At 43.9% G+C, this 27,713-nt stretch overlaps 1 protein-coding gene across 4 annotated transcripts in view; it reads right to left on the reverse strand.

The window, feature by feature from the left end:
* SH3KBP1 (SH3 domain containing kinase binding protein 1) overlaps positions 1-27,713 on the reverse strand; it is a 335,649-nt gene that overhangs the window by 202,064 nt on the left and 105,872 nt on the right. For all 4 annotated transcript variants that reach the window (XM_035000518.1, XM_035000513.1, XM_035000502.1 and 1 more), the window contains one exon: positions 483-606. In XM_035000518.1, coding sequence (XP_034856409.1) covers positions 483-606 — 124 coding nt within the window. The remainder of the gene's footprint in view (positions 1-482; positions 607-27,713) is intronic.

The following is a 27,713-nucleotide window of genomic DNA, read 5'->3' on the forward strand; positions in this document are numbered from 1 at the left end:
TTGGTTGGAGGCAGGTATGAGCTCTTTCTGTGCACACACTGCCTCCTAAACCAAGAGAGACAAGGTTTGTGTTTGGGAGCCCAGCAGGTAGAGAGAAAGACCCTGATAAAGCCTGCCCTTAAAAATAAAAAGAGAGCATGGCCAGACGCACATAGCTCAGCGTGCACCACAGCATTCTCTAAAGTCACCTTTCATCCATAAAAATAGATGTGAAAGTGAAAGCTAACGTCCTAGAAAAATCATCATTTGCAAATTTAGTCTACTTTCTCATTGTGAAAAAATTGTATTCGTTCCCTTTATTATAGTTATTACATTGTTGCTCGCTCTGTGTGTGTGCACGCATGTGTGTCCAAATTTATACAAAAAAACAAAAGGGCAAATGCCATTCAATTTTTCAGCAATTCAAAATTTGACACAGTTCACCGGGAAGTTTCCAGTTTGGGTTTGTGTGTGGGGAGGGGGCTTGTTCTTCTTTTCCATACCTCTCTTATTGGTTCTTAGAATTGTTTCAGAAGATAGCAAAGCATTTCCGCTGGACACTTCGTGCATGGGCTTTTCTGGAGCTTTGCTGGAGAGAGGGTCTTTCTTCATTTCTTTCTTTATTTCCTGTGAGGATAAAAGGAAAACAAGACTGTTGTTTGAAATTTTAAAATGGCTCTTTGGCTATTTTAAGCTTCAACTTTCTGGGAATGAACTCTAATGACCTCAACTCAGTATAACATGATGTGTGAAAAATACCATTTCTTTTGTTGTTGTGGCTTGTTTTCCTTACATTTATTACTGAAGCACCTGCTCCTGTAAAGTAAAATGATGTCCAACATGGTGACATGACCTTATGTGACTATGACCATTTCAAGTGACCAGGAAGAGAATGAGTGATAATGAAGGCCACTGAACAGCTCGAAGTGACAGCCTGTCTTACTTTTTGAACGATAACAAGCTTTGGCCAAGGAGAGTCACCCCCTAAAAGCCTTCTGGTTTCTATCCTTCCCAACAGGGGTTTAGAGAAATATATTCTCAAATCACCATTGTCCCCAAATTATGTTAAACCCCAAAGAAGGGGACTTAAGTTCATTTACACTCATCAAGTTCCTCTGGTTCTCTATTTAGCTCTTGACAAAAATGTAAGGATGACAAACAGAGATAAAGACCATCATTCTAGGCCAGGGGTCAGCAAACTACAATCCACCACATGTTTTTATAAATAAAGTTTCATTACAACATGACCACCTTCATTCATTGAAGAATTTTCTAAGGCTGTTATGACGGCAGAGCTGAGTATTTGGAACAGACATCAAAGCATAAAATACCTGACCCTTTACGGAAAAAGTTTGCTCTGGCTGGTCTCTTATCAAAGATCCATTAAGGGGGCACCTGGGGGGCTCGGTTGGTTAAATGTCTGCCTTCAGCTCAGGTCATGATCTCAGGATCCTGGGATTGAGTCCCGTCTCCAGGTCCCTGCTCAGTGGGGAGCCTGCTTCTCCCTCTCCCCTGCCCCTCCCCGCTGCTTGTGTGCTCGCTCTATCTCAAATAAAAAAATAAAATCTTTTTAAAAAAAAGAAGATCCATTAAGATACAGAATTTAGGGGCGCTTGGGTGGCTCATTCGGTTAAGTGTCTGCCTTCGGCTCAGGTCATGATCTCAGGGTCCTGGGATGGAGCCCCTGCATTGCATAGGGCTCCCCGCTCAGCGGGGAGCCTGCCTTTCCCTCTCCTTCTGCCCCTACCCTTGCTCATGCATGCTCTCTCTCTCAAATAAATACATAAAATGTTTTTAAAAAGATACAGAATTTAAAAACCTGATGGCTGAGACAATTACTTCAAATTACTCTAATAATTTACAAAATTATTTTCAAAAAGCATCAATAGCTTGAAATGATAGTAACTCACCAACTGCAGGTCTGGAGCAGAGGGTTACTGGGCTTGTCTGAACCCATGATTAATTACACCAACACGGGAAAAAGCGAAAGCTAAGGGGCTAGACCCAGAGCATGGCTGAGTGGCAGGAAGGGCAATGTGTTCTTTAGGAAGAACATGGGGCAAGAAATGGGGATGGGCTCCTTCTATGGAATAAACATGAAGACAGCCAATTAGGTAGGGGGCTGAGATTCAGCCTGGGCAGAGGGCAGAGGCAGAAAGAAAGGAACGAAAGCTTGTCAAAACATAGCCACTGGGGAGCAGCTTCCTACACACCCGGGTCTTAGTTACCGTATCCAGTTCTCCAGTTGCTGGCTCAGTTCACAACAGCCTCGCCCTCTCTCCCTCACCAGGGCCCCACCGGAAATCAGCAACTGTGGCTGGCACTTTGCTGGGCTGAGAGTTTCAGCTGGCGTCTCAGGGCAACCCAGCACAAAGCTGTGTGCACGCGTGTGTATGTACAGGGACTCCCACCTCAGCAGCCACGGCACCTGCTAGAACAGCAGTTGCAGGGGGTTTCTGTAGCCTCACAGGCAGATGGCATCAGGGGACAATCTACAAACATTGCCCGCCTGAGCCGCATGACGGGATGCTTTCTTAATGATGGCTGCCAGACTGCTATGGCTTGAGAAGTCAAGAAAACAAGCCACCATGGGGGCTCATTCCCCAGAGCTTGCTTCTTTGGGGGTAGAACAGTTGTTCAAACCTCTCTTTCCACTGCAGTGTGGATATGGCTGTGCACACACAAATTTCCCAGCTGGACACAACATCCACGGTGATTCAACATCCAAGGTCACCAAGGGCTAATTCAGAGAAATTCAGTGGGTTGTGGGCAACATGTCAAGCATTTGCTTAGCACTAACAGCTAAAGGCACGCAGTTGGGGAATGGTGAGGGAGGAAAAAATGTTTGATAGACTGAAGTGATCACTGGAGAGAACTTTAGAAGTGTGATTGGTTTCTGTTTGTTCGTTTGCCTGTCTGTCTGTCTTTAAGTAATCTCTACATCCAGCGTGGGGCTCAAACTCAAGACCACAAGATCAAGAGTCACACCCTCCAGTGACTGAGCCAGCCAGGCACCCCTAGAAGCCGTGACTGTTAAGAACACTCAAACCCAAGGCTTCAGAGCAGCACCCTGTGAGGTTGAAAGGACTGACCTGATCAAGCAAGTGCTTAAGGGCTAAGACAGCAGCACCAGAGAGAGGTTGGTTCATAAATCCCAGATTCCATTGTCCCCTCAATGATTGCTTATATTTGCCACACAGAGAAGCCTAACAGTGACCACATTTCTTAAGCTCCTTCTTAGATGGAAGCAGGGAGGAGACAAAACTTAAAATATGCCCTGTATTTTTCCAGAGAAACCAGACACACGGGTACGGCAGTGCCCTGTGTAGACTCTCCACCTGCACAACACCTGGGTACACAGGCTCAATGCGGTCCCCCCAAACTCAACATCATCCCTCTGACCTGCCTCTTTTCTGGAAGAGAGGAGAGATATCTTCCTGGAGAGCCCATCATCTACCCACTTACTCAGGCTGGAAAACTCAGTGTTAACCGCCATACCTAACCAGTCACCCAGCTGCGCTCTATCTACTTCCTCAACCTCTCGGTTTCTCTCCATTCTTCCTATGCTGCCTTGAAACCATGAATACTGGGCAAAGAACTCGAAGAGACACTTCTCCAAAAAGATATACATATAGCCAATAAGTACATGACCAGATGCCCAACATCATTAGTCATTTTAGGGAAATGTAAATCAAAACCATAATGAGATACTCCTTCATACCCACTAAAATGCCTAGAATTTTTTTAAAAAAAGGAAAACAGTGCTGATGAGGATGTGGAGGAATTAGAACCATTGTACACTGCTGGTGGGAATGGAAAGTGAGGTAGCCCCTGTGGAAAACAGTATGGTAGTTCCTCAAAGCTAAACAAAGAACCACCGTGTGACCAACCAATTCCACTCATAGGTATAAACCCTAAAATACTGAAATCAGGGACTCAAAGAGATACTTGTATGCCAGCATTTACTGCAGTAGCCAAAAGGTGGAAACAACCTAAGTGTCCAACAACAGATGAATGGATAAACAAGATGCGGTCTATACATACAATAGAATATTATTCAGCCTCAAAAAGGAGCCAAGTTTTGAGACATGCTATAACAGGAATGAGCATAGAAACCATTATACTAAGTGAAATAAGCCAGACATAAAAGGACAAATATTGTATGATTCCACTTATATACTGCAGCTAGACTAGGCAACTTCATAGAGACAGAAAGACTGGAGGTTACCAGGGAGTGGGAAGGAGAATAGGAGTCAATGTTTAATGGTTACAAAGTTTCTGTTTGGGGTGACGAAAAAGTTTTGGACAGAGATAAAGACGATGGTTGCACAACCCTGTTTATGTAGCTAACGCCAGTGAACTGTACATTTTGAATGGTTACAATGGCAACTTTTCTGTTATACATATTTGACCACAAGAAAACATACACATGAACAGCAGCTAACAGGGGGGGGCTTGCCACGTGCCGAAGCTGCTCTCAGAGCTTCCCCTGGATGGCAGCTTGCAGCCTGCACACCAACCCCGTTCCTCACACACTAAGACACAGAGCACTGAGCAAGCCTGCCAAACAAGCAGGAGTCAGAATTGGAACCCCAGCAGTCTGGCTTCAGAGCGCCTCTGTCAACCACTCTTCCCAAGTCCTGCCTGAGTGGCAAGAATGTCTCCCTGCCTCCACACTCCGAAAACAAACGTATGCTCTTGTCACTCCCTACGGAAACCCCCCCATTACTTCCAAAAGACCACAGGACAAACCTTTCATTTAAAACTTTTTAAATTGCATAGCAAGCCATACATGCCCGTGTACTGGATGCTAGCTCAAACTATCTGCCATGCACACTGGCCCCATGGGGCCCATTACCGTGCACGTGTAACATGGGGAGTGCACGTCTCTAACAACACCTTGACTGTCACAGATATCTGATGTCATGGACTCCTATTGGTAGGCTCTAAAAATAGGTGACGATGCTGGCAATGACACAACCTTACACGGGCAAAGGCTTAGAGAAATTAAAGTGTTTTAGCAGCTATTTCTTCACTTGCTCCTCACAGTAACACTGTCATTGTGTTATTGAAAGAAAAAATGATAGAACCCTGATTCTGCCAGACTGATAGATTTTTGCATTCAAGAACCCTGAGACCCAGTCAGAGAGGATGCAAGAGCAGCCAAAGGCCACAAAGCTAGTCAGGGGCATAGTGAGCCGTGGGACTCACCTCTGGGTCTTCCGGGCAGGGCTGTCCTGGTACACTTCACCTCTATAGCCAGCCATGGCTGGCTATAGAGGGGAGACTCAAAATCACCCTACCCGGGGCTCCAGTGGGACCCTTCACTTCCCTCCCCAGCTGAAGAATATAAGGTACTGCTTTATCCATAAATCTACCAGTACTGAGGCCCCAATCCTTGAAGTCCTTTCTCACGCACACATAAAAGCTCTTTGCTGCAGAGGAGGGTGGGCTTGGCACGGGAGTAACTCCTGCCTGCCTACTGCTGCCCGCATCTGGTTACCTGGAGCTCTCCGAGGTTCTGATCCAGGTCATGGGACTCTGGATTTCCTGGGTCTGAGTGTTCCTAGCCCCTAACGCCCAATCTCCATTTTCTAACACTATATTTTAACCATTGTTAAGAACCTGGATCCTACTATCCCAGTGGTAGAGGCCACACCTCGGGCCAGAATTGTGGACCATCAGGGCTTATAGAAATTCATATATCCCCACATAATATAGATCGGCAATGACTGTGCTTGCTTTAAAACCCTACAAAATCATCAGGGTATTGGCAAACCTCTTTAGAAGGTAAAGGAAACCTGGCTTCTCTTTATCCCAAATCTGATGCCCCATGGAAACTCATCATGTACAGCAAAACTGGAGGCCATCAGTAAGATATCAATGCTGTGATAACACTCGAGCTATGTCACAAGGGCAACGTGAGTGAAGGGAGAGGTGAACTTGTAGCATTCCTGCTTCCCGGAGCACTATGCTGATCAGAGCCCAAGATGGCTCACCCACTTCTGGAGGCCAAAAAGCCTCAATAATGCCACTCTAGCAAAAATTTGCCATGACACATTTAGCAGCCTGCAAACAACAGCCTCACTGAGCAAACGCATAATTTGTATGCAACTGGGAACCAGACGAGCAGAGTCTGATTTGTGGTAAGTGGAGTTGCCTGGATGTTGCCTTGGCTCAGCAGCCAAGCTGGCTTTCCCACTTTTCTCCTCAGCCTCCCCATCCATTACATACTATACAGGTGCTGGGGGGTTGGCTTGGTTGAACCTTACCTTCTTTCAATTAACCGAAATACTCCCCAGTAAAACACTAGTGAAGGTCCGGACCCCCAGACCTCTCATCCTACCACCAACCTTGACACAAGTTAAGATGCAGGCCCCACAGTAAATGGGGAGAATGATGGTGTGAGTCAAGCCAAACCAAATCAAACAAAAAACAATTAGTGTTGTTGTCATCATTTATTAGGTGGGTGACCTGGGGGCAATACTGAAAGCCTCTAAGCAGCTCTTTTGTCATCTCTAAAAAGAAGTCTAACACTAAAAGCTTTGGCACCATCACAAGGGTCAAAGAGTAAATTGGGGAGCAGTATACAGACGTTTTCTTGTCATTATTAATGTCATCATTAAATAGCAAGTGCTATAAAAAAGAATACCTAACAAAACAGATGAACTTTGCCATCAGAATGTTGAGTGAAAGAAGCCAGACCGAGAAGACCACAAGCCATACGATTCTGTTATGTGAAGTTTAACAAGAGACAGAGCTTATCAGTGGTGAGACATCTCCAAAGGGCAGTTGCCCTTGGGAAGGTAATGACGGGGAGGATGAAGAGGTTCTATAAACTGGTCTGCGTGATGGGTGCATACACACCTACAACTTCGTGGAACTGTGTTTGTGGATAAGATCTCCGCACTTCACCGTATGCTATTTCCACTTAAAGTAACAATATGAAGGCTTAAGCCAGAAGACAACAGATTCTTTTAAATTGAAATGTGCTAGTATTTTATCCTAGAAGGTCAAAAACATGAAAAGCTAGAGCTTGGGTGTCTTAATATTGATCTCAGGGAGAGCCCAGTGCTGCGCTGACCTGCACGAAATGCTGGTGCTGGGCTTCCCTCTGCGTGAGCGTGACGCTGGACAGGGCCCCCTCGGCTCAGGGTAGAAGCAGGGGCAGGGGAAAAAAGGAGTCATTCATCAGCCTGCCCTCAAACCTGGGCTGTTTCTTTCTGCAGGTAAGGCTCCCTTTAGGGCCAGGTGTAGCTGTGGGATCACAGCTGTGCCCCCTACGCCAGTTCATGGATATTTTTGCAAAATGACCACTGGCAGGAGATAAAAGGAAATCACTAAAACAAACCCTTACACCAAATCTACTGCAAGAGAGTTTTGAATAGATACAGAATCCTAAAATAGCACATTGCCCACCCCCCACAAGCATAATCTCTTCCTGCCTGCCCCCCACATAAAAGGCAAATTTGAGGAGCAGCTGCCCCATGAACATTGGCTGCTTGCAGAGACTGTGCTTTCCCAGCATTTGGCTCCCTTCAGAAAAGGCTAGTCAATCTCAAGACACCTGGGAAGACACAGCAAGTATCTTGAAAGCAGTAACAGAGCACCAGGGGAGTTTCAGCTGTAAGATTCTGTTTCTCTAAAAAAAATATATCTCATCACAATTTGCAAAATACCCATGCTGTTGAATCATGAAATGCACCGACTTCATTGCAAAGACTTATAAAGAGTACACACACACACATAAAACATCTGAAAATATGGCAAAATATGAGGATTTGATAAATCAGGGGGGTGGACACACTGCTTTTGCTATTCAGTTTCTGTCTTTTTCTAATGCTTGAAATATTTCATCATCTCCCCTAAAAATTACATAGTGAACCCATGTCAATATCTCATACCACAGCGGCTTTCTTATACTTACCAAAATACGTTGCCACTTAGAAAAGTGCTCTGACATCTCATTGACCTATGATATTTTCCGCTCAAAGCTAACAAGGTTTTTAAAAAAGTAACAGGATACCTATTGTCATGTTTCTATGTAAATCTTCAGCTACATATTTGCAATATCATACATTTGCGGTATTATCTCCCAAGAATCACTGATAACACAAGCCCAGGCAAGAAGCTCTTGCCCAGCAGGATGGGAATAAGTGCTGAGAGGAGTTCAGGAAGTGCTACAGGCTGGACAAAGATAAGAACAGTTAGCTACCTTCGTGTCCCAAAGAGGTAACACAGCTTCCTGATATAGGCACAAAGCGATTACTGGCATGATAGCTGGTGCCTTTATATCTGCCCATGCCCTGCTAAACATCTAGATTATTACCAGTGGATCAAAGGGTGTCAATACCAACCAGTTGTATGGACATGCTTTAGTAAGCACTTAATAACTATCTGTCAAGGGGTGCCTGGGTGACTCAGTCAGTTAAGCGTCTGCCTTCAGCTCAGGTCATGATCCCGGGGTCCTGGGATTGAGCCCCGCGTTGAGCTCCCTGCTCAGAGGGGAGTCTGCTTCTCCCTCTCCCTCTGCCTGCCGCTCTGCCAGCTTGTGCTCTCTATCTCTCTGTCAAATAAATAAATAAAATCTTAAAAAAAAATAACTATCTGTCAAATGAATGGCCAATTTAGCAGAGTGTTATGGGCAGGACACCTATTACAGATGAGGGGTATTATTTCCAATTCAGCCCAAAGCTATGACAACATGGAAATCTGTATCATCCCTACAATGACCCAGCTGGTGTTCACTGGATCACAACCAACTTCTCACCTGCCAGGATGCAGATTTGGTTTAAGAGCAGTAGGAAGAAGATACAGTAAGAAAATTCACACACTACCTCATTTTCCTTAAACAAGCAATACCTACTTCTTTATTAAACTGGGAATGTTAGACATTCAAAATAAATTTATTCATTCAAAAATGAAACCTTAAAAGCACTAAAAGAAAACATGAGAGAAATATTTTACGATCTCAGAGTGGGAAAGAGTATTTGACACTATGCCACAGAATCCCGAAGCTGCAAAAGAAAGGACTGATGAATTATGGAAAACTACAACCGCAAAATAGACAAAAGAAGAATAAAAGAAAGAAAATTCATCAACAAAAGTCCAAGTGGGGGAACGTTGCCTGTTAGAGAGAACACCTTCTACAAAGTGTCGGCAAAGAGATCAATAACCCAACGAAAAAGAGCAAAGGACAATTCATAGGGAAAAAAAATGACTCAAACCCACAAAAAGATGCTTACCCACACTCATAAGAAAAATGCAAATTACGGCAGAATTCACTTGACAATATCTGTGCAGTGCTCACTGGACAGAAAGACCTGAATCGTTTTGGCTGTGTCCTTATACTAAAAGTGCAGCATTGGGGCGCCTGGGTGGCTCAGTCAGTTAAGTGGCTGCCTTCCGTTCAGGTCGTGATCCCAGGGTCCTGGGATCGAGTCCCGCGTTGGGCTCCCTGCTCAGCGGAGAGCCTGCTTCTCCCTCTCCCTCTGCCTGCCGCTCTGCCTATCTGTGTTCTCTCTCTCTCGTCAAATAAATAAATAAAATCTTTAAAAAATAATAAAATAAAATAAAATAAAATAAAATAAAATAAAAGTGTAGCATTTACACCTACTGTCTTACCATGTTCACACCAGTCTTTGAGGGTCCGGACCCTCTCAGAGTACTGTCTATTCTCAGAGCATGTCACACATGCCCAGCACATAGCTACTATCCGTGCAAAGAGTAGTAAGTATAGAGGGCAGTTAGCCCAAAACTCTCCAGAAGTGATTAGTCTAGATAGACAAGGATGTATATAATTTTTACTATGATGAGATCTTTTTTCCCATGGTATCAAATACCATAAAGCTTCTCAATGGATTTCTCTGATACCCAGTGACTTTATTAGTGTTACTGATGTGAAAAATCATTTTTTTACCTGTCTGATTGGCAACAATCAAAACAATATAATTTTAGCTGTGGTGTAGAGAAAAATACCCTTTCATACTCTCCAATGAGAGTATAAATTGATAGATAAATCGGGACAACCTCTGTGGGAAGCAATGTGGCATTTATCTATCAAAAATTTAAATGTCCATGCCTTTTGACTCAGTATTTCCACTCCTAGGAATTTAAACTACAAGTATACTCGCACACGTGCAAAATGGTGTATGTACAAGGTTAATCATTACAACACTGCTTAAATTAGCAAGACTGAAAGAATGTAAATGAGTGTCAGTAGAGAACTGGTTACATGAATTACAGTAAATCCATCCCATGCAACTCTCTCCAAGAATGAGGCGGGTCTCTAAGTACCAATAAGGATAATTGCTAAGACATGTTACTAGGTAAAAAAGCCTAATAATGTATGCTAGCATTTCTGCAAAAGTGTGCGCATGCCTCATTGTGTAATACAGAACAAACTGATAACTGAGACTTCCTCCAGGGCGGGGAACAGGGTGGCTGAGAGACAGGGAGAGCGTTTTTGTCCCTTTTAATTGGTACCATGTACCTGTGTTAGCCAAACAAAACTTTAATTTAAAAAGTCATCATTGAGGGACACCTGGGTGGCTCAGTCGGTTAAGCAACTGCCTTCAGCTCAGGTCATGATCCCGGGGTCCTTAGATTGAGCCCCGCGTCGGGCTCTCTGCTCAGTGGGGAGTCTGCTTCTCCCTTTCTCTCTGCCCCTCACCCTGCTTGTGTTCTCTCACACTCTCTATTTTACTCTCTGTCAAATAAATAAATAAAATCTTTAAATAACTAAATAAAAAGTAATCTTTGAAATGTGTTTACTATTTCCCAATCATTAGACTACCGACTGCTACTTTTTCTGCAAACAAGGAAGAAGTTGCCGCTGCCCCCTCATACAGTTCAGTTATATCCTTTCCACTACTAGTGTAATGATCCCAGTGTGGCTGGGTCCCAACATAGGAACAGATACAAAGCTTAAAAGAAAGCCCTCAGTCCATCTACTTCATCAAGAAGGGGAGATAAGAAAGTTAAGGTGTGGGGCGCCTGGGTGGCTCAGTCGTTAAGCGTCTGCCTTCAGCTCAGGTCATGATCCCAGGGTCCTGGAATCGAGCCCCGCATCGGGCTCCCTGCTCGGCGGGAAGCCTGCTTCTCCCTCTCCCACTCCCCCTGCTTGTGTTCCCTCTCTCGCTGTGTCTCTCTCTGTCAAATAAATAAATAAAATCTTAAAAAGAAAGAAAGAAAGAAAGTTAAGATGTGGGGAAAATCATACCCGGCCCAATAATCAATTGTTTTTTTCAATGAATATGATATAAAATTCAAAATTTTGGAAATACAAGTATAATCAATGGCATGACAACAACCCAGAAAACCAAATAAAATGCATATAAAAAGGCAATATTAAACCTTATTTGTAGTTTTATCATAGGCAGAATACGGTTTGCTTTGGTACCCAGAAGTACAACAAGATTTTTTTTTTTAAAGATTTTATTTATTTATTTGACAGAGAGAGAGAACACAAGTAGGCAGAGCGGCAGGCAGAGAGAGAGAGAGGGAGAAGCAGGCTCCCCACTGAACAGGGAGCCCAATGCGGGACTCAATCCCAGTACCCTGGGATTATGACCTGAGCCGAAGGCAGACGCCTAACTGACTGAGCCACCCAGGCGCCCCAAGTACAACAAGACTTAAACAGTGTGGGATTGGTTAATTATGCTCAAAAAAGTTAATTACACGATCTCAAATTGAGCTCCCTGAGGGGTGGGCACTTTCTCCAAAGCCCCTTCTGGAAAAATTCTTTTTTTTTTTTTAAAGATTTTATTTATTTGACAGAGAGAGACACAGCGAGAGAGGGAACACAAGCAGGGGGAGTGGGAGAGGGAGAAGCAGGCTTCCTGCTGAGCGGGGAGCCCCATGTGGGGCTCGATCCCAGGACCCTGAGATCATGACCTGAGCCGAAGGCAGACGCTTAACGACTGAGCCACCCAGGCACCCCTGGAAAAATTCTTAAATGCTTCTGATAACATCATACCTACTCCATGATCCAGTACAACCTGAAACACAGGAATTGGTGCATCACGTGCTAGCTAAACAGCCTGCCCCTAGACAAAAAAGAAGGGCCATCCAAGGTCTAACAGCCATTTCTGCCATCTTTTTAACAGCTTTGATGAAGAGCCTGGGCCCCTTCGGCCCTTGCTGGGAATCCCCGTCACAGCACCAACCCCTGGACTCTATCTAGGTTTCTCTCTCGGCTACTCTGTGAGGGCCTCAGGGGTAAGGAGGAGGTCTCAGTCATCTTCCATCCCCAGACACTCAGTAAACGGTGGCCATCATCATGAGCTCTATCATTCTTCTAACTGATGTGTGAGCATCTACTCATGTGCCAGCTATAAATGGCAGCAGTACATGCGTCTAACCCACTGTGAATTTTCACAGTCACAACCACTGCTAAGACTAATAAGCTAATGGAAAAAATCTAAATGCACTAGGATCTCTGACATATAAACAGAAACCAAATCTATCCTTCATTTCCCCAGATCTAAAAATCTTTGGAATTCGCCTGCAATTATGAAGAATATACTATGAGCAAGGTACTGTTCTAAGGGTTTGCATGGAGTAACTCATTTAACACTCACTGCCACGCTAATAAGTAGGGAGCATTATTATCGCTCTTTGACAGATGGGGAAGCGGGTCCCAAGAGGGGACAACATAGTCAAAGGGCTGACTGAGGACTGAGGCCCACGCAGTCCCCCGTGGCCAAGCCTGCACTCCCTGTGGTCACACCACGTCCCGCCTACACGTGTATGCTCTCTTCATTTGCTCTGAAAGGCCAACTTCCATAAACTTACATCTTTAAGAGGAGAGACAAGGAATATGACCGTAGAATAGACTTTAAGAAGTGAGCAGTGTGAGGACCAATGATTTGAAAGCCACGCGCAAGTAAAGAAATTCTTGAATTTTTAACAAAAAAGCACCTGTTTACTGGTTGTTGAAGGAATGTTTACATACATTTCCATCCCGGATAACTCGATTGTCAAGAATAAATTATTCCAAGCCTGCAACAAAACAATGCCATTTCATGCTCATTTCCTGATTAAAGCTTTTAGACAGCTGGGCATTTTCATTTCTCAGAGCTGTAGGGAGCTATGCAAATTTCCACACAGCAGCTCCAAGATCATTAATCTAAGGAAAGCATGTGCCAACAGGATACCATATTTTATATTGTTTCAGTAAAGAAGAGGAGGGGCAGGTTAATCTAATTACCCTATGTGTGGTCACCTGACTATGGTTAACAAAAAGATCAAATGCTAAACTGTGCAATCAGCAGAAAACTGCTAAGTAATGAGGCATTTCAGATCACAAAAGGAGCGGGAAGAGGGGGTGAAAGTCTTGCATTGCTTGGGACTAGATACTGGAGCAATAAAAATAATCATACTGAGCTCATATGAATGATAGGCAGAGCATTTTAATTATCGCAAGGAGCTAGAAGCGTAACTATAAATCAATCCCTCTCTCACACTCCTATACATGCTCACACACATGCACAGTCAATAAGACTGGAAGATACTTCTAGCAAAGGATAGCTAACTCGAGCTGAAGTGTTCAAGAAGCAGACACAGACGGGCACTCATAATTAGACTCACCCTGTATCCGTGACGGGGCGTTTGGCACTTACCACTCAGGGCACACTACTGTTAATTCTCCTCTCAGTAAGGAGCAGCTGGGTTTGGAAAGGCAGGAGCACTGGCTCACACAGCTGATTCTTCAGTTCAAGTTCTGGCCCTGACATTGCAGCAGGTGTGACCACGGTGCCTCACTTTTGTTGGCTGTAAAATGGGCGATTAGTATATTTTGAAGATTGAATGAGATCTTGCAGAGGAAGGCACAGCCTCTGGATCCCAGAGGTGTCAGGCTCCATCAGCAGGAGCGGGGGCCCCACCTGCCAACAGACACAGGCCAGGCCCTGAGGAGTGGTGAGTATTAAAAGGGAGAAGCTTCCCAGTATCCGACCCCTACTGTGGTGGGTCTAGCAGAAGTCTCAAAACATGTACTTCCAAGCACTCTTTCTGGGACAGCTACTGCAGGGTGTGTCCCACCAAATCCAGTGAGCAAAACAAGAGAGTGAAGGAGCCAGGACCCAAGGCAGTCAATAATGAAACAGAGGCGGTGGGAATTACCTGGCTGACTTCTGGGCAGTAGCTTCAAGAGCAACTGGCTCCCGTTGGAAGGTGCTGGTATTTTTGTGGGGGGTGGGGGCAGGGGTGGATCAAGAGACATTTTACAGAGTTGTTTAGTTCAAGGTATGAAAAGATTTGCATGTCCGGGGATAACTCAACACACAAAGAATTGTTATCTGTAGGTAAAACAGGAAGTCATATAAAAGAATTATATTCTTGTTTCAATACTCAATATCAACATTGCTATAGTAATGGACATATTAAATATAGATTAGACCAAAACCTGAGCCGCAAGCATATAGGGAAGATGGGGTAAGGTGGGGGGGTGGAGTGCATAAGTGAGCTGAAATCCTTAACTACCATAACAGGTAACAGATAATATCTAGAATTGACAAACCAAGAGACAGAAGTGCATGCATATTACTCAGAAGTACAGAAGCGAATACTAGAAGCAACAGCTTGAACTGAAAAGTGTCTCCTAGAAGACACGGACATGAGAAGGGACACAGAGCTGCTGGATCCTCATACGTCTTTCTTTTTTTTTTAAATATTTTTATTTATTTATTCATGAGAGACAGAGAGAGAGAGAGAGAGAGAGAGAGGCAGAGGGAGAAGCAGGCTCCCAAGGAGCAGGAAGCCCGATGCGGGACTCGATCCCAGGACCCTGAGATCATGACCTGAGCCGAAGGCAGACGCTTAACCATCTGAGCCACCCAGGCGCCCCTCATACGTCTTTCAATACGAGTTTTTAATCTATGTACCTATACATCACTTTGATTTTGAAAATTAATCATTCTAAAGGCATACATGCTTGCTCCACAAAATAAATAGTAGAAGAGGATATAAAGCAAAAGGTAACAGTATACCCATTCCCCAGTGAAATTCCAGCCCTGCTCCCCTAGGAACTATTAATGAGTCGTGTATGTGTGTGTGTGTGTGTGTGTGTTGTGTCCCTACTTGTTCTTAACACAAATGGTCTCATACAGTATGTGGTGTTTTGCACCTTGCTTTCTTCCATTTGGTGATGTCTCTTGGACCTCTTCTGCTATCAGAGCTCTGCCTCTCTTCCCCATGGCTGCACAGAATCCAACTGTAGGATTTGCCAGTGTCTGAGGGGATGATTTGGTTGTGCAGGAAAGGAGATTTCAGAACTAGGAAGTCTGACCAATCAGAACCACCCAGTATAAAGAGCGCTAAGTCAGAGCTAGAGATGGGGCGGGGTTGGGGCGGGGGGATGTAGGAAAATGAGGGGTTAGAAAATCAGAGCAGAGATACCTCCTCAGGGACATGTGGCTACTGTCTCTGCCTTCCACTCCCCTGGAGGAACACATGGGCTTGCTGGAGTGGAGTTTGGTTCACGAACCATGGGAGCTGCATGTTTCTCACCATACCATAAACGGAAGTACACCAGCTGTCATTGCTGGCTCTTCTGGAATGCTGATGGAGAAAACTCGTGGCACAGCGAACTGGCTGTTTCTGAGATCTGGCAGAATCTCTGATGCTGTGTAGACCATTGGAATCTGGGGGCGGAGGCAGGTGCATGAAACACACCCTGATACATACTTCATCTGCTCCTGCCCCGAGGCCATCCCCCTTCTGCTAAATTTCTGTATCTTTGGTTAAATGGATAACTCACTATAATCTGGAGCTGGAGAGGAACTGTCCTCTTCCCTCCAGGTTATAGCCCACATGACACTATCTGGTGGTCTTAAATCTTTAGCAATTACAAACTCTACAATGAGCATCACTGTGTCTCCAACTCTGCACATATACACGTGTTTAACTGGGGAACAAATTCTGAAAGTGAAATTTCTTTATTTCACTTTGCAGTCTGGTACATCCTTAGTTTTAACAGACAAACAAGATTAGCCTCCGAACAGTTTTTCTCCATTATATTCTCACTAACAACATGAACGAGTGCTGACTTCCCTGTATTCCGTATCTTTAAACTTCTTAATTTTTGCCAATCTGATAACAGAAAATGGAATCTAATTTACATTTCTTTCATTAGTACAAATTAAGGTTGATCAGCTTTTCATATACTTACCATCTATTTGGCTTTCTTTTCCGTTGATCTGCCTGCTCATGTCTTTTGTCAGTTTCACTACAAAGCACTTTGTGTCTTTCCCTTTCATTTCTAAGAGCTCTCTGAATATTAAAGAATTGTCCCTTGGTCTTTCATATGTCAGAGAATTTCCCCTATTTGTCATTTGTCTATTTACTCTATCAATTCTATTTCTTTCCATCCGGATGTTTCTAAATTTTTTTGACAAAATCTACTCTTTTCCCTGAGGTCTTCTTAGAGGTGTGACATGATTACAAAGACCTTGTCCATTGAAAGATTATTTTAAAAGGAAAAAACACTCATTTTTTCTAATAATTTTATGGCAAAAGCTAATGCATATTATTGAAAGGTATCTCGCTTCCCACCTTCATCCCCCAAAGAAGAAAGAAACATCCAAAACCTCAGCTTAGAATAACTTATTCCAGGGCCCCTAGCTGGCTCAGTCAGTGGAGCATGTGACTCTTGATCTCAGAGTTGTAGGTTCGAGCCCCACATTGGGTGTAGAGATTACTTAAAAATAAAATCTTTAAAAAAAAATAACTCGTTCTGGGAAGTACAAAGCCCTGGTTTGAGGTGCCTGGTTTCCAAAGCTTGGGTTTGAAGCTGAAGAAGTATTTTGTAGTGGGAAACTGCCCACTGATGGCAGCTGAGACAGGAGGAGTCTCTTCATTTGTGCCTGGAAATATCTGCCTTTATTTAGCATTAACAGACTAAAGATAAATAATATTCATTAACAGATTAACAGGTTACAAAACTGAAACTCTTTACCCGTTAAATAACAGCAACCCACTCCAACCTCTTCCCAGCTCCTGGTAACCACTATCCTAACCTTCTGTCTCTGACTACTCTAGTATCTCATATAAATGAAATCACATGGTATCTTCCTTTCTGTGACGGGCTTATTTTACTTAGCATAAGGTCTTCAGGGTTCATCCATGTTGTAGCACGTGTCAGAATTTTCTTCCTTTTTAAGGCTGAATAATATTCTATTGTATGTATATACCACATTTTGTTTATTCATTCATCCATTACTGGACACTTGGGTTGCTTCCACCTTTTGGCTACTGTGAATAATGCTGCTATGAACGTGGGTGTACAAATATCTTTTTGAGAACATGCTTTTGATTCTTTTGAATGTAGAATTGCTGGGTCATAGGGTAGTTCTATTTTTAACGTTTTGAAGAACCTCCACACTGTTTTCCACAGTGGCTGCACCACTTTGCTTTCCCACCAACAGTGCACGAGGGTTTCCCATTTCTCTGCATCCTTGCCAGCACTTGTTATTTTCTGTGTTGTTGTTGTTGTTTTTAATAGTAGCCATTCTAATGGGAGTGAGGTGATATCTCACTGTGGTTTTGATTTGCATTTCCCTGATAATGAGTGATGCTGAGCATCTTTTCATGTGCTTGTTTATCAACAGTAAATCTTCATTGGTGCGATGTCTCTTCAGGTCCCTTGCCCATTTTTAATCAGGTTGTTTTTGTTGTTGTTAAGTTACAAGAGTTATTATTCTGATACATGATTTATAGAGTCTTTCTCCCACTCCATTGTTTTTTCACTCTGTTGATTGTGTCTTTTGATGCACAGGACTTAATTTTCATGTACTCCGACTTAGCTATTTTTATTTTTGTTGCCTGTATGCCTCCCTCTCATAAGGACCCTGGTGATTATCAACTCCCCATCTTAAGAGCCTTAACTTAAGCAAAGCTGCAAAGTCCCTTTTGCCACATAATATATCTGTAACATACTTCACGGGTTCTGGGGATTAGGATGGGGACATCTTTGGGGAGCCATATTCAGCCTAGTTCCTTTACAATGAGAATGTTGGTGACACCTAACTCAAGGGTTAGTGTGACTAAGGGGACTGGTAAGAGCAGAAGCCGGGGGCATTTATACCACCGGGGAGAATGAAATGCCTTCCCAAAAGGGAAAACATACCAATTCAGTGATAAGAAATGAGTAGGATTTGGAGGGTCTGAAAAGGGAGGCCCGAAGGAAAAATTCTGAATTTTCTTCCACATTCTTACATTGGCATTTACATCTCAGAAATCTTTCCCAAAAAGCCACATCTGCTTTCAGACAGTATCTGCGAGGTGATTTTTTCCTTTATTTATAAGGAAACACACTCAGCTGAATCTCTGAGTCTCTCTTTAATAAACAATTCACAAACTTTTTCCCAGGAAATTATTTTTAGAGTAGAAAGGGATTTTTAAAAAAGAAACAGCAGCAGCTCATATTTATAAAATTTGTCCTCAAAGTTTAAAAATAGGTCTCAAAATCTGATGACAGCCCTGCCCCATCCTCACCCATCAGCACCAGAAAGATAGACAAAGCATGCTTTGAGATTTTGGATTTTTAAAATGTAGCCTTGGCTTATATCTTCTCCCTGGAATGTTCACAGTAAATAGCAGGTGGACAGAATAATGAAGGAAAATAATCACTATCGATGTTCTTCACATTGTTCCTTTCATACATGCTGGGAAGCTGCAATAATTAACTGGCGGAGATGTAGAACAACTTCTCAACTTGCCCTTGTCCTCTCCTGGTAAACCTACTCCCTGCCCCCACACCAACAGAGCAGCTTAGCTTCAGCTCCTGCAGAGTGTGGGCAGTTCTGACTTGGAGGTTAATTTGCTCGGAACCCAGAGCACACTGGGGAGCACCGCAGATGAGTAGTGTGGCTTCGGGTCACACGCAGGAGATGTGCTGATAACAATGCACTGCACTGGCATCAATTTTCCCACCAACTACAATCACACACACAACATGCAGACACACAAAACACACACGTTAGCTGCAACTGATGAGATTTTTACCCAGCCACAAACACAGATGAAGAGAATCACAGGATTTACCATCATCCTGAGCTATCTTGTTGCTCTCTGTTCCATTGGGGCCGGTCAGCTATAACCACCCCAGCTCAGCAATGAGAGGCACACCTCAAAGGTTAAATACAGAAAGGACATGCTGGTGGCTCTAAGGCTCCATGATACGTTGAAGGGGAAAAGAAAAAACCCACACAGTAATACCGGGGGTTCAACCAAAATTAAAAGCATCACTTTATAATGCCTACCCCACCTTGTAAATGAGAGATGTAAATCAATACATGTTATCCACAACCCCAGTAACCACTCAGGGTGAAGCTAAAATCCATCCAATGTGACTGACTCGGCCACATAACCAAACAGCATGTACCATGGGCATTCCTGGACACACCAAGCAATTTTGGCTGGCATTTGTCTTGGATCTTAGATAGTATGAGCAAAGAACGGAGTTCTCCTTGAAGGAAAAGAAACAGATACAAAATACTCATTTGTGGTGTCTGTTTGGGAGAAATAGAATATGCTGAGTTTTCAGAATGAAATGGATGTTCACAATAGGAAGATTAAAACAAAGTGAAAATTTTACACGACTGATCCCCAATTCTGCATTTGGGGATGAGTAATCCCATGGTCTGATTTATGAGTCAACATGTGAGTACATTAACTACTGAAGACGTTTCCTACATCCACAAAAACCTGGATGCAACTGTTGGAGGTATTTAGGTTGAAAAGAAAGAGAACTTGACATTCTGCATCTTGTTTTCCTGTCTACCTAAGATCAGCATATATTTTTTTTAATTAGTAAGATCCATGTAAAGTTTCTTATCTTGAAATGGTGAAACCTCCTGTGAAGTTGAAAGAGGCTTTCAACTTTATTTACATTATATTGAATATTATTTCAAACCTGCATTATGATTTATTTTCTTTTTTTTAAGATTTTATTTATTTGAGAGAGGGAGAGAATGAGCGGGGGAGAGCAGAGGGAGAGCAGAGGGTGGGGTAGCAGGGGGAGAGGGAGAAGCAGGCTCCCCACTGAGCAGGGAGCCAGACGTGGGCTCCATCCTGGCAGCCTGGGATCATGACCTGAGCTGAAGGCAGACGCCCAACCGACTGAGCCACCCAGGCGTCCCTGTAATTTATTTTCATGGCAAACACTCACCACATGTTTTTCTCCTTTTCAAATCAATATTATTATTGATTTAGCATCACTTGGCAAATGGAAAGAAAAAAACAGTCAACTATTTTCCAGGCACAGACACCCAAAGCTACAGTGCTATTTGTAAGGCTGATGTGACTCGTGACATAAGTGCCAAACAGCACATGGGGCACGTCGTGTTTTCTCAAGCAGAAGATGTTTAATGCAGTGTGCACTTGTCATAAGCCAAAAGATCATACTTACACATTCCAGTTTGGGTACTAGAATAATAAAGATAAGTAAAACCCTAGAAATGTCTCCAAACTTAATGTAACTGTTGGCTTTAACCTTCTCTCTAACAAATATTATGGAGCATTTCTAAACAACAGAGAAGACATCCAATATGATATAATCAGAGATCAAAATCCAGAGTTTTATCCTTTCCAAGTTCTCATGTTGAAATCTGACTACGAGAATCTTGGCCCACAGTCCTCTCCCATTTAAAATGTATACATACAGCTCACAGACCAAGGGCTCTTACCCTGGGATTCATGAACAAACACCTAAATTTTAAAATGGGCAAAGGTTACGAACAGATAGTTCACCAAAGAAGAACTACACACCTAAGGTCAACAGATACATGAAAATATAAACTTAGTAGTAACCAGAGATGTAAATATCAAACGAGACACACGGAGGGACACACTGAATTTTTAAGGGAGAGCCTACCAAGGGAAGGGGGAAGGGAGCCTTCTCCTAAACTACTGGTAGCAGTCCAAGTTGGCATGTTTTGGGGAAGGCCAGTTGACAATAGGGATCATACATCTTAAAAACAAAAACAAAAACACTCATACTCTAAACCCAGGAGCTCAACTTATAGGCACTTATCCAAGAAAGGTAAACCACAGATATGCTCCACGGTGGATTGAAAGGATGTTCACAATTGTTCTTTCTGAGACAATTAGAGCAATCTAAGATATTAACAATTGAGCCACTACAAGGTAGGGCTGTATGTTTTCAAAGGGGACTACTGAGAGTAGCTGGGATGCCTCAGGGGCCTCAAGGCTGTGGGGAGGTTGACCCTGGACCATGGCCTTGAGAGGATAGACCTGGGCTCCCCAATCCTGCCTCAATAGTAGGGCTCTGCTCTCTCTGTCTTGCCTTTAAGGAGATGGCTCTGCAACTTTACAAAGCTTGCAAAACATTACAGTGTTATAGAAGATTAAACTTAAGAATTGGTTACAGTGAAGACTCAGTATCCACATAGAATGAGGTTTAAGAATGCATATTTTTAGTGCACCATTTTTTCATTTTTCTCCTTTGCTAAACATCAGTTTCATTTTAGTTTTATTTATTCCAAAATTAAAAATATTAAGTCATTGAATACTTTAAAAATTGGTTACAGGGACACCTGGGTGGCTCAGTCGGTTAAGCGTCTGCCTTCAGCTCAGGTCATGATCCCAGGGTCCTGGGATCGAGTCCCGCATCGGGCTCCCTGTTCCGCGGGGAGCCTGCTTCTCCCTCTGCCTTTCTCTCTCTCTATCTCTCATGAATAAATAAATAAAATCTTTAAAAAAAAATAAAAATTGGTTACAATTTTGTTATGTGTATTTTACCACAATTAAAACTAAAAAAAAAAGTGGTTACAAAACACCACCTACAATATGATCCCACTCTTGTAGAAAAGTAATAAATACCTATCCATGCTTAAGACAAAGACTGGAAAGCTAGAAAGTAAATTCTGGTCATCTCTAGAGAGTGGCATGACATTACTTTCATCTCATGTTCCCTTCTTCATTTTACAAATTTTAAATACTTACATTATCTAAGAAAGAAAATGCCTGGATTGGTGGTAAAAAATAAATAAATAAATAAATAAAGAGGTTCAAAACACTGATTCAAGTAGAAGAGAAAAAGAAGGAAAATAGCTTAGGAAAGCTATTTAAATAATTGTGGATGACAGTGTCCTTTTTAAAACTCAAAGCTATTACCGAGATGTAAGAGAGTCCCTTCGGCTTCTGCGTGTGACATTAGAGAAATCCATTGCTGGCAGCGAGCTCAAACAGTCGAAGAGCGATCTTTCATAAAGGGAGTTACCAGTCACCTCTAACAGCTTTGGGAAGCTTCAGGACCCTCAAGGCAAAAGCAAGAGAAAAAACAAGACAAGGAGGAAGAAGAAATGGAATGAGAGAGGTCAAAGGAAAGATAGCAATCAGAAATTAAGGCCAGAATAGCTCGGGGCCAGTTTTTAAATATTCAAGGGGAAGTTTCTAGACATAATAAGGGATATTTCCCCAGGTTCCTGAGTCACCACCCACACTCCTTCATTTCCTCTCCTTTGCAGCACTGAACACTGAACATGAAAATTAACGGGAGCTATAATAATGACTCCCGGGAAGAATGGTTTCTGCACCAGAAAAAGTCAAAAGGAAGCATCCAGCATTCTGGGAATATCCCAAGGAGATGGGCGAGGGTGAAAGTAATGCCAAATGAGAAATGCGTGGGTGGTTTGTCAGGCAGAGGGTGGGGCGGAGGATGGAAGCCCAAAATTAAACACAATTCCAAAACTTCCTGTTCTCCCTTCCTCATCTCCCCTACCCTTGTGACAGGTATCACATGACCATGAGGGACCCTGCTCACTGCATGGGGCTTTGCGGTGCACCTATTTCTGCCTGCTGGTAGCATCTCTGCACTGGTCAGAAACCAGATGTGGCAGCAACCCGGCCCAGCCCAGTCTGCCTGACGAGAATTCCTGGAGCAACCCATTTACTCCGGACAGAAAGACCCCCACACAGACAGACCTCCAGAGGCACGCAGACCCAGAGACAGACCTGCAGACACATACACACAGATGGACTCGGATGAACAGAGACACCCAGAGGCACAGATACACACACACACACACACACACACAGAGGGAGAGCAGAGCAGAGACACCCATAAGAAGAGATGCCCCCGGTCCGAGAGGCCATCCACCATGAAGGTCACTTTAATGGCTGTTTCATTCCTCTTTCCACCTCCAGCTCACCAAGCTGTCACTCATTCCAGGGGATCCTCTGTCCTAGATCACAACTCACTCTTTGGAATTTTACATTTCCAATTATTCAAATTGAGTAGAAAATGTATTTTTACTTTCTGTAACTGCAAAGCCACAGGTCTGTGTGCATGTCTGAATCATCCATACTCACTTGTCATCTCTGACCTGCTGCTTCCATAGATGTCAGCTCCTATCTCTGAACTCAAAGGCAAATTTCACCAAGCAATCTGCAGTCTTACACGCAGGTGGGCACACACGCATCTGTGAGAATCGTCAGTTTCCCAGTAGCTCAACGAACAGCCAGGGAGGGTCTGGACTGACATCTCCATCCCAGGTCCCGGATGGCAGCATCACCGTGTGAAAGGCGTGTGGCTTTGGGGTCATGTCCTGAGAACACCCTGTCAGCCAGGGCTACCCTTTTGTAGAAAACAGAGCTACTGGCTGTTCAGCGGCTTTTGCAAACGCTACATGACTTGAAAAGGCAGGATCCTGGGAAATTGGTGACTTCGTGGTGACCAAAGTCAAGTGGTCCTCGGCTCAAAAAAATTTCCCCATCGTCCTCACTGGAGAGTCTTTCTGGATTGCCTTCTGTGAGGGTTTGACCCCGATTTTATCTTTCTCCTATTGTCTGGTATAAATAAAAGTACTTGATTTCCTACTCTGTAGTATGCGCTTTGGCTTTTAGATCTTAACTTTTATAAGCAACCATTTGAACAAAGTAAAATAAACCTCCGTGTACATCCTTTTGGTAATCTTCAGACAGGCTGAGCTGGTTAACTTTTAAACCTGAGGAAATTCTATTTTATACTATTTTCCCCAATACATTTCACGAATTTATTAAAACACAGAAACGTGAATCTTCACCTTTACATTTTTAAAACTACATTCTCTAACTATAGAGAAATCCAGACAAGTTTTGCCTAAAAAAAGTCATAATTGCAAGGGCTGTCTTACTTTACAAAGCTAGACCTCAAAACACAGCCAGGCCTGTCAAGAGGCCATCTGAGTGACACTCCATCTGGGCTTCTGAGGGTGGGGGTGATGAGTAAAGCTACAGCTGAACAGCACTTCCCCCAATCCCCTCCCTGAAAAACTCTCCATCCAGCAGTGTCATACAGAGTTTTCACAAAGAATTTGTCACCAGTCCCCAGAGCACAGTCTGTGGAAATTCCATCTGTGGCCTGACATTAGGGGATTTTATCAGACTCAAGGGCAGTCAGGGGTCCACCCTGACTTGAGGCAAATCTCTCCACAGCTCTTCACAAGTGAAGAGAGAATAAACGCTCCCTCCATCCCTGTCAGCCTGGCTGACGTAAAGCACCACACCACCATCAAAAGCTCCACAATACGCCAGGAAGGTGATGACATCATGGTCCTAGAGAAGGGTTTATTTTCTTTCATATTCACTTGGCCTCTGAGCAGTCTAAATATTGGGTGGGCTTGATTTTCTTCCAATTAACTGCTCTTATTTAGCCTTCCCATTGTCTTTGGAAAAGTTCTACCTCCCATTTTCAATTATTGATTTAAACATCATGCCTCATTCAATTTTTCTCATGAAATATTAGTACTATCTTAAGCCGACATGCCTGCTTACTCTAAACAATTCATTACTGAGGAAATTTTTGTGTAAACATTAACTCCAAATGGAAGAATTGGCCATATTAGTCAAGTGTTGACTCCAGTCTATTAGTAAGCCACACAACAAATTAGTCCTTGGTCTATTCAGAATACCTGGGCCCTCGATGTTGCCATTCTGCATTACAAGCATCCTCCACTCCATGTTTATTCATCTTTTTCAGAGACTGACCCACGTTTGTGCTTCTTAATGACCAAAAGGCACTAAAGATGTGGCTTGAATGGCCTTAAAGAAAATTACATTCTCAGTTATAACTAGGAAAGTATCTGAGCAGCTGTGTTTTCACTGAAACAGCTATCATATTGAAAGATTTGCCTGCTACTTCACATTTGTTATCCCCCACTGATATTTAATAATTCCACTCTCAAGCACTACAGCCTAATTCACCTCTTGCACGCTGGCAAAAATAAGATGGTGTCCTTACCTTACAGTGTCCACACAGAGCTCGGCTGAAATTTAGCAGGAACGTGACTAGCCCAAAGGATGACAGAGAGTGCCAAGAGTTTGCCCCCTGCAAAAGGATTTAGCTGCTTCCGTCAATTTATAGAAAATAAAGACCTCAGAAGATACTTTCTTCAAAATGACCTAAAGTCAGAACTCTCAAGATACCATACACTGATAATTGGCCACACTTCCATGTGGGAGCTGGAATCACCCTGTACTGTTGAAGGGAATCTGATACAGGAACATTTATGAGCTGGGCCTGTAGATTCTTGCTCAGGTAGCCTAGCAGAGCCTAGAGGAAGACGTTGGGGGAGGAATGAAAGCAGGAGGGAGAGACCACCTCACAGACGCAACTCTCTGGAGCAAACTCCCATCAACAGGGGTGGATGGGGCAGGGGATGAGCTGTCCACTAGGCATGATATCCCTGGCTGACAGACAACAGAATTAAGTGGAAATCTAGCTTGACAGCCTGGCTCTTTAAGCCAAATCACTCTCTTAGTTTCTACAGGAGCCCTTGCTATCCTGAATATTGTAACGTACTTCTCGTTTATAATGGATTGCCAACCACCTGCCACCTGAATCTATACCGAAAGAGCACACAGCCACCACCAAGACTGTAAAGACCCATTAAGCGATGACTCAGCATTGAAGACCAACTTGAATCAAGATTCCCTCCACCTCCCCTAACCCTGTCCAGCTCCCAACAGTTGTCCTTAAGCCTTTGGGGTAAACAGAAAAGGTAAGCCCTCGAGGTGTCATGACAATGCAATGTGAGGACCCACAGCCCACTCCCCATTTCAGCAAGGACCGCAGCTTCTGCCACCAGTGGGCTGGGGATGGGTGGGGAAAGAGCCTGCTGCCATTGGGACCCTTCTGGAAGAAGCTGCCCCTGCCCTAGCCGAGGGAACAATCCGTCAGGGAGGAGAGGAAGTCAACAGAAAGGGCGGGGGCCGAAAGGTTGTAACATTCAGCTCTGCCCTGCGACAATGGAAGGAGAAGGGCACTCGGCTGGCCTTCAAGTGCCCCGTGCCTACTGGCTTTTTGGAGAGAGTTCCCACGAGGCCCTAAGGACCTGGGGCTCCTGTCTTATCCCCTGAGTTCCGTATTTCCCTAAATGACTCAAAAACCCAGTCTCAGTCCTTGAAGTAATTTGGATGAGCTGCTGGTCCTTACACTAGGAAAGGCCTGTCTTCCGTAGCTGAGTATCATTAAGCCAGCAAGCAAGCACACAGCGCAGGCACTGCATCTAGAAGTCTGGACGTGATCCCTGGCTGCCAGAGCCTTAAACACACCAGTCCTCCAGCGCCTTGCTTCACCTACTTAGAAGTGACTGCGAGGGAAGAGGGGAGGATTAGAGCAGTGGTTCTGGAAGTGGGGTCCCAAAACAGCAGCATCACCCAGGAACCTGTTAGAAATGCAGGTTTTCTGGCCCCACCCCAAACCAACGAACCAGAATCCCTGGGACTATGGCTCAGTACATCACGTTTTACCAAGCCCTCCCTGAGGTGCTGCTACACACTCTGGTGTGTGATCCACTGTCCAGAGGAACAAAAAGGTTGCTCCTGCAGTGAGATGACAGGAGGTGCCAGACCCTCAGAAGCAGCGAGCCGGATATGAGCCCTCAAGGATGAGCACTTTCATAACCTCTTCCCCCCTCTCCACTACCACCCCAAGAAAAAAAAAGAAATGGTTCTCCTCAGGAAACATTATAGCTATAGAAATCTCAAAGAACATGGCAGTACTGGAAAGGTAACGGGAAAATTCTGAGCCCTCTGCTTAGACGCATTCACCTCCTCCTCACCCTAATGAACCTGGCAACGGGGCAGACGAGAGGTGGATATGCAAAGGCCTGATCTTCTCATATACTTCCCAAGGACCTAGGAACTAAGGAACCCAGAAAATATTTAAGAGACCACAATCCTAACGACAAGTGGGAAAACAGAACCCAAAGCCTCGTGTGTTCTGAGGAAGAGCCCATCCCTCCCAGGATCACGACTACCCATCTAGAAGGACTAAGAAGCGACAGGTCACTGGAGCAGCAGAGGCTTCCAGGAGGGACATGCTGGGCTGCTGACAGTGGCAGCTGGAGGGTCAGTGAGGATCACAACAGATGAGAAAGTTACTCCGCACGAGTGCGGCTTTTTGTCCCGTTCTGTCTCACTGCTGCTGAGGAACAACCCATATTCCACGTTTTGGGGCCGTTTTTGTTCATTCATGTGTTCATTCATCTCATTCAACAGTGAAGCTGATGTTCAGGAAGGCAGAGGGGAGAGTTGGCAAGAGGCTCTAACATCACATGTTGGGGATCCAGATGTCCCCTATCTGCTGGGCTTCTGGTCCCGTTTCCAGGAAACCAGTGCATTCAATGGCCAACTACCCTGATCAGCATATATATGCACGTTCTCAATTTTAGCAGTATATCTATAATTACTGCCTTGGGATAAATTCCTAGAAATGGAGTTACTGACAC

Source organism: Mirounga leonina, unplaced genomic scaffold, assembly GCF_011800145.1.
Source record: "Mirounga leonina isolate KUSES-001 unplaced genomic scaffold, KU_Mleo_1.0 Mir_101595, whole genome shotgun sequence".
NCBI classification, from domain to species: Eukaryota; Metazoa; Chordata; class Mammalia; order Carnivora; family Phocidae; genus Mirounga; species Mirounga leonina.